This window comes from Protopterus annectens, chromosome 8.part1 (genome assembly GCF_019279795.1).
Source record: "Protopterus annectens isolate FY-2018-M chromosome 8.part1, PAN1.0, whole genome shotgun sequence".
Classification (NCBI taxonomy): domain Eukaryota; kingdom Metazoa; phylum Chordata; order Ceratodontiformes; family Protopteridae; genus Protopterus; species Protopterus annectens.
The window spans coordinates 475252550-475260812 of record NC_056742.1 but is presented as its reverse complement, the minus strand read 5'-3'; the positions used below and the strand labels follow the sequence as shown (position 1 = coordinate 475260812).

Here is an 8263-nt window from a genome sequence, read left to right as displayed (position 1 = left end):
AAGAAAGTGTTTGCTATTAATAATGACCACTCCATTGCCTAGGCATTTTGTTGAATGAAAATGATTTTATTTATTTATATTTGTTTACCAGGGTAGTGCACTGATCTCAATGGTCCATGTGGATGCACAGCTTGGGTGAATAGAATCACATAAGAAATTAACACAATTTGTTTGCAAATATAAGTATATGCTAACAAAATGTACATACTTATATATGCAAGAATGTGCTACAACATTTGGATCACAAAGCAGTTTGCAATGTCAAAACATGGATGGGAAAATGCAGTTATGCTTGGCAGAGTATTTTGAATAAGATGCAGCCATAATGACTGAGATGGCTTATGCTACAGGGATAGCAGCATATCAATATATAGAGAGGCATGAAGACCTTAGAAGAGACAAGTGAGAAGAGGTGCTGGAAGGGATATCACGAGGAAAAGACAGGGAAATGGTGAGAGCCATGCAGAGGGAAGTGCAGTCGAAAGGAAAAGAAGTGTGAGTGACGTAAAGACAAGAGGGAGGTAGGATGAATGAGAGGCAATAAGTGAGGGGATGACAAGATGAGGTAAGGAAGGATGGAACAGCAATAGAGGGATGTCAGATAATTTCCTCAAAAAACATATGCTTTCTGTCCACATTGTAACCTAAAGTTTTACATTTGAAGAAAATGATGTTAGTTTTCCTCGTGAAGTACATTATACTAATAAAGTTTTGTTGACATTTTCAGAAGCATGGAAATTCAGCACTTCATTAAAGGGATCGTTTTTTCGCTGACAGCTTTCATTGGACTTTGCGGTAATACATTGATTCTAATGTCCTTGTCAAGTATTGCCTACCAAGAAAAGAAGATTATGCCAGCAGAGATAATACTTGTCAACTTGGCTGTGTCACACCTTGTTCTTTTGATAACACTTGGGCTTCCTCACTCCCTTTATGAGTTTGGAGTGAAATATTTCAAAACAGACCTTGACTGCAAGTTTGATGCCTACTTTTTAAGAGTTTCTAGAATTATGTCTATTGGTCTAACCTGTCTTCTCAGCTGTTTCCAATGTGTGACTTTGATTTCTTCTCATCCAACCTGGGGTCTTTTAAAAGCATGGCTTCAAAAAAATATTATTTCCATACTTTTGGGTATATGCATGCTCAGCATGGTCTCCAGTATCAGTTCTGCTCTCTATCCGGTTATTAACACAAACCTTACAGATCAACGTCCTGCGTTCAATCTAGGCTACTTTTATGTGGTTTATCCTAATAGATTTGTATATCAGCTTATTGGTTTTATCATGTTTTCTCGAGATTTAGTATTTATGACGTTAATGGCTTTAGCCAGTATGTATATTTTGTTAGTTTTGCACCGACACAGCAAACAGATGAAGGGAATGCGGAGTACTGACCAAACAAATACAGCTGAGCGACAGGCAGCTAAGATGGTTGTAACTTTTGTTGTATTGTATGTTCTGTTTTTTGGCATAGATACCTCTCTTTGGTTTTACCAGACATCCATTTCAAATGAAGGTCCTCCTGCTATAAATGACATTCGACATTTCCTGACATTTTGCTTTCCATCTGCATTTCCAATGATTCTCATTACGTTCAATCAGAAGGTTAGATGCAAATTAACATGTTTTGCACTGAAACATTCAGATATTTAATGAACATTTGTAATTTCAAACAGTTGTTATCTTGTAAAAAGAAACAATATATTAAAATCTAATGAAATATCTGCAATGTTCTAAGACAGATGTATGTATGGATATATATATATATATATATATATATATATATATATATATATATATATATATATATATATATGTATGTATGTGTGTATATATATATATATATATATATATATATATATATATATATATATATATATGTATATGGATTTACCTCACTTCATCGAAATCACATATTATCAAGCCTCACTTTGTCGACACTCAAAATATCGAACTCCCAGTTTATTGAAGAAACGGAACTACAAAAATCTTCCCAGGGGTAAGTAACCACTTACCCAAAAAGAAACAAAACCCAAACTGCACCATCTGCAACCCACCCAGGTGGGAGTCTACACCTCCCACACCCACCAGTGTGGGGGACTGCATCATCAACACCCCCAGCTAAATATACCAACTCCAAGATTGCACTACCCTTGGGGAAAAGGGCAAAGTTCACCATCTTGCATAAAAAGTTACTTACCTTGGGAAGATCTTTTTAGTTCTGCTGCTTTCATGAAGTGGGAGATCGATATTTTCAGTGTTGACAAAGTGAGACTTGATAATATGCGATATTGACAAAGTCAGTTAGACCCATCTCTCTCTCTCTCTCTCTCTCTCTATATATATATATATATATATATATATATATATATATATATATATATATATGGTTCTAGGTCATAAGCTCGACAGCCACTCTCACCGACAACAAAAACATCGACACCACATTATCGACAAACCAGAAACACGACAACTCACATGCCCGACAAACAAGTAACCGACGGTCCACAAACACGAAACCCCACACACTGCACACACCACAATAACAACAATCAACTAACAAAACACATCCCCTTATCCAAAAACCACACACAGAACACAAGCACACCAAAATCCTCACAAACCCACACTAAACCTCACACACACAACTACATCCAACCCTAACCCAAACCCTTACCCTAAGGTCCGTCACTATCGCACACTCAGCTAACCCGCGCCCTAACCCTAACTCACTTAACCCACCCCTAACCCAAAAATACCACTACCGCACACTTACATAACCTGAGCCCTAACCCTAACTCACTTAACCCACCCCTAACCCAAAAAATACCACTACCGCACTTACATAACCCGTGCCTAACCCTAACTCACTTAACCGCCCCTAACCCAAAAAATACCACTACCGCACACTTACCCAACCCCTAATCCTAACTCACTTAACCCACCCCTATCCCCACAGACTGTCACTATCCACACTTACCTTAGTCGCACCCTAACGTCCGTCACCACCGCATACTCACACAGCCTTCTTTCCAACTCACTATCCCTGGCATCGGAGTTTTCATCCGTAGCGTCGGTCTTCCGAGTGTCGATCATCTGGCGCCCGCTCATGCGTTGTCGGTAATCCCAGCTGTCGATCTTCTAACCTACACCCATATACATATATATATATATATATATATATATATATATATATATATATATACATATTAAAAATCCGTGAAATGGCATGCATTCAGTTTGAATGAAAAGAGAGACATGTACCCCATACAGTAGGTATTATCTGTAAAGGTCATATTTCTCTTTTATTCAGAAGAGTGAAACAGGCCTATTAAAATTATATCTTGGTACTGCAGAATTTATAATGGAAAAGAGAAATGTGTGTATCAAGGTTAATATTATTTATGTGGTGTGACTGCATATTAAAGTGTCATATCCACTTCTCCCTTATTCATTATATTGCATTTGGCCATCAGCTGCAAATATTAGGTTAGAATCTGTTGCTTGAGTTAAAATGTACAGCATTTGTCCTGTTTTAAATAATAAAAGTGCAAAACGTGGAGTTAAAGAAAGTAAACCATCAGGTTCATTCTTGAAAATCTGTGCTGCATCACTGTCTAGACAGTGTAAGATCCTATCATTCAGCCGTGGTGTACTGCTGCAAACACTGAGAAATATAAAGAAAATCCTAGTACATTCTGCTGTTTCTCATTTATTATTTTCTAATCTTGTACGCAATAAATGTGGTTACTGCAATTTTACTCTGGATTTATGTAATGTCACACAGTAAGAGATTGCCATATATATGAGCTTCACATGGATTTGTTTGCGGGCATTTACTTGATTTTTGATACCGGGATGCTTCTTAACAGGCAATGATATTTCTTCTTTTCAGGGGATATTTAATGAGCTGCTCATTCAACTAATTGTTACATAATGTAAGAATACAAGGCATTTTTTCTCATTATGAAACTAAGATATTGGAATAAAGATTCTGTGCCTGCTTTCTGTAGATAGATGACTAGAAAGTTGTCTTTGTCAGAAAAAAATAGAGGTCAGGACAAGATATGTAGGTCCAGTAAGTTCAACATTTGATGGTTGTATTAGTTTTATTTATTTTAGTTTGACCAAATAATTGATTTGGATGAGTCTTACAAATAATATGTGCATGAACCATTCTAGCTGATAGCCATGCCACTGCTGAGTTAAACAAGTAACATTCCAGAAACTCAGGAAAGAATGATATATCTAGTACTGTGGCTTTGTTGGAAAAAACGTTACCTTGATTTGATTGATGTCCCTGTCATAGCTAACATATTTTATATATGTTTTGCTATTAGAATACAATGTCTAAAATGTGAGTTTTTTACCCTCAGGTTTTCTTTGATATGTGTAAAGATGATATACTATTGTCCAAAATCATAATAGGATGTACATTTTAAAAACTGTATTACTATTTTTACTGTACCATAAAATGATCAGCTAACACCTGAGTAGCATTAACATAATGTATATATAGTTTCTTAGATTCATAGGTGTATACTAGGCTAATGACCTTCATAATTCTAGCTGTTCAGTCCAACCCAGTTATGTCCTTGTGTATCATGGGCATTTCCTTAGGAGGGGATATATTAGTTTGGAAGTTTCTAGAGGTGGTGTGGGGGAGGATGTATGTTAGTTTGGGCATTACCATCTGCCTCAGTGCCAGAACAGGATGAATTTCTGATTTCCTATTCACTGATCAAGGTCACACTTAAATACGGTTAGAGATGGTCTTTGTTCAGATGGATGGAGAGCCTGATGCAGAGCATGGGGATCCTCTGAGATACACGTCTGTCTCACCAGCATGCCTTATTTATGTCACAAGCATATTTTAATATATAACCCATGTTTCTTCTAAAATTATTTTAAAAGCCCAGATGTTATAATATTTTTTTAAACAAAAATTATTCAATGCTGTCTCAGGAAAAAATGAGAGATTGGCTGAAACTTGTATTTAACATACAGTTTGTGGTTAGCTGTAATCAGTGACAGGGTACAAAGAGAAGCGCCTTAATTCCCAAGCTGATTATAAATCTAGACATAAATATATATGTAGATAGCTAGATACAGATATAGATTTATAGATAGATACAGTCCAGCAGTAGAAGATCAAAGTGAGGAATATCATAACTACAGCAGAAGTTTGAAGACAGAAAAGAACATGGTGAAGATGCTTTAAATGTCTCCTGACTTTGGGTTTGACTGATAAGGGCATTTTTAAGACTCATAGATTGCCTTGTAAGTATAATTTTTAAACCTCATCCTGTCTTGCTTCTGATTAAAGATCAAAATATATTCTGTCCCAAGATGGGTATAATTTATCTGAACATCCATAGACACAGGGACCTCACTTAGTCCTCCATACATCTTTACTTGCTTCAGTTACACAGAGCCTGGATGGGCATTTATGTAGGACTTACTATAGCTCTGCAACAGACTAGCATCATGGCTTTTGAATGCTGATTAGTGCATTTCAGTCAGAGTGTGAGATGCTATTGGTTTCTGTAACATTCTTCCTCCTGATTTATATTCAGTGAAGTTTCAAAGTTATATTTCCAAATGATGCAGCTGTGTTCTCTCAGTGCAATGTGATTGGTCTGATGTGTTCCACTCATAAAATACAGTGGTCCTTGAAAAGTAATGGGATAAGTTTGAACCCAAATTAATAGCTGTACCTCAACAGTCACTGAGTAAGCAGCTAATAAATGTAGGCATATGACAGCATGAGTGTTTTATTATTTAAGTACTTGTTTTAATTTCTTGAAGGCTGTCAGATCTCACCAGTGTTTTTATTGTTTTACATATAAAATGCTGCAACATACTAAGTATGTCTTATTAAGATGTGGAACTCTGGCTCAGGTATTGTATGGTCCAGGATTTGGTAAATCCTAACTGTCCATGTAGAAGAAGGCCTTCGACACCATCCCCCACTCTGGAATCATAGATAAACTTACTAAGCTGGGCATAAATCCCTACATTACTCGATGGGTTGCCAACTGGCTTACTGACAGAACCCAGACTGTAAAAGTAGCTGACTTCAAATCCAGCTCCAGACAGGTGACAAGTGGAGTACCTCAGGGTTCAGTCCTAGGACCACTCTTGTTTGGCATCTACTTCTCTGAAGTGCAGGCCAACGCTAAGGGACTCTGGCTAACAAAGTTCGCAGATGACTGCAAACTGGGAGCCATTACTGAATCCCCAAATGATGTGGATATTTTACAAAAGGGCCTTACAGAAACAGATGCTTGGTGCCAGAGCCATGGACTGAAGCTTAATGCCAAGAAATGTATAGTTATCCCTTTTGGGAAAAGCCATGTACCCATGAATTACCACATAGGTGGCAGTACACTAAACACCGAAAGTGTGATGAAAGACTTAGGGATATAGGTGGACAGTGGTCTCACCTTCGATAACCACATCATCACAACAGTCAGGAAATCCTTCTATGTGGCACACCTCATCGCTAAGAGCTTTTCATCCAGGAAAAAAGGGAGATCTTTGTCCCACTGTACTCATCCCTCATTAGACCCATTATAGAGTACAGTGCCCCATTTGGTATGTACCTCACAAGACATCTACAACAGCTGGAAAAGCCGCAGAAATACCTCACTAAAAGAATGACAGGCCTAAAGCTGATGCCCTATGCTGACCATCTAAAAAAACTCCAGCTATACTTTCTGGCATATCGGCTACTCAGAGGTGATCTCTGCTTAACATACAAGGCCATGTTGAGCTGTTGGACATGCTCCACTTAAAGAAATCCCAATCCCTCAGAGTCACACACTCCAGGGATCTAAACCTTGTCATCACAATAAACAAAACATGCTGGAGGGATAGGTTCCTGACCCAGAGACTCCCCAGACTCTGGAATAGATTGCTCATACATGTCAAGCAGAGTGCCTCTTTGGCCCTCTTCAAAAGGAACCTTGATGACTGGATGGGAGAAAGGAAATTCACCCCAGGGATCACATCAGTTGCCCTGCTAGACAGGGGTCCAGGAAAGTAAATAGTGTGGGAAGAAATAGCCAGGGAATTGTTATGGCTAGGCTTGTATAGGCCCTAGGGCTGATAGCCTAGTACCAACCTATGAACCTATGAACCTATTACTTATATGATCTATGCATTCCAATTAAATAGCACAAATAAGGAAATTTTAGTGTTGCTTAATGATTGAAAAAAGTAGATTTTATATATTATTCTATAACATAGCTAATTGCTGCTGGTTGGAATTGAACTCACAAACACAGCTAAGTTGATTTACAAATTGCTTAATGCAGTGATCAGAAATATTGGAGCAGACATATATGCTTTACATATTTGTCTCTATCTACCTATCTACATCTATCTCTAGATATGTATATTATTTATTTATTTATTTATTTATTTATTGAGGTTGGTTTACCAGGATAGTCCATTGGGCCAAAATAACCCATTTTCAATGGAGTCCTGGGGAGAAAAGCTGCAAAAACAATTAGCAAGGTTACAATAAGGTATTTAGTTTCAATTATAAAATTCCTATGGACTTGGAAATACAGTAGACTACTGTACAAACATACAAATATTACAATCTTGTATCACTGAAAACAATTCACAATATAGAAACTGAGAGGCTTTTACAACTTAGGGTGGGTTACACTGGAGATATCTTTCATACATTCAGGATGAGTAGCTTAATACAATCAAGAGAAAGGTATATGAGCTGGCATAGAACCTTTCAATATAGAAACAGAGAAACCTTTCCATTAGAGGGTATATTTACACTAAGGACATGACATTTTCACTTATGCTGGTTATATTCACTGTTGTTATTAGATTAATTTATGTAAATTGCTACACAAGGGCTTGGTGGGGCATACATTTTACAATTTGTGATCGATCGCAAGAAAAAAATGAATCAATGACCATAAAGGAAATTAAATTGTTATATTCTGTTTACCAACTATTAATGCCCCAGGAGAACTAACATTTTGAGATAGCAAAGTTGACGTATAATGTTGTGAACGTGACTGAAGATAAAACTATGAAAAGCCTGTATGTGTTGGACTTTGTATTGTTATGTTATTGGACTTACAATCTGATGCATTGCACATTCCTGTAAAATATTTTAATCTGCATTGCTTTGAGTGATCTCAGCAACACATGTTGAGGAAGGGGCATACACAATTTTCGTGAAATACTGTCCAACACACCTAATGCTGTTAATTGTAATAAGTCATACTTTA

At 37.2% G+C, this 8263-nt stretch overlaps 1 protein-coding gene across 1 annotated transcript; it reads left to right on the top strand.

Moving 5' to 3' along the window:
- Positions 1-731: 731 nt before the first annotated feature.
- Positions 732-1652, top strand: LOC122810148 (olfactory receptor class A-like protein 1). The gene has a single exon (XM_044081623.1). The coding sequence runs from the start codon at positions 732-734 to the stop codon at positions 1650-1652; it is 921 nt and encodes a 306-aa protein (XP_043937558.1).
- The last annotated feature ends 6611 nt before the right edge of the window (positions 1653-8263 follow it).

What these genes read in the sequence shown, in the direction of transcription:
- LOC122810148 (XM_044081623.1), top strand. Translation starts at nt 732, where the DNA reads ATGGAAATTCAGCACTTCATTAAAGGGATCGTTTTTTCGCTGACAGCT.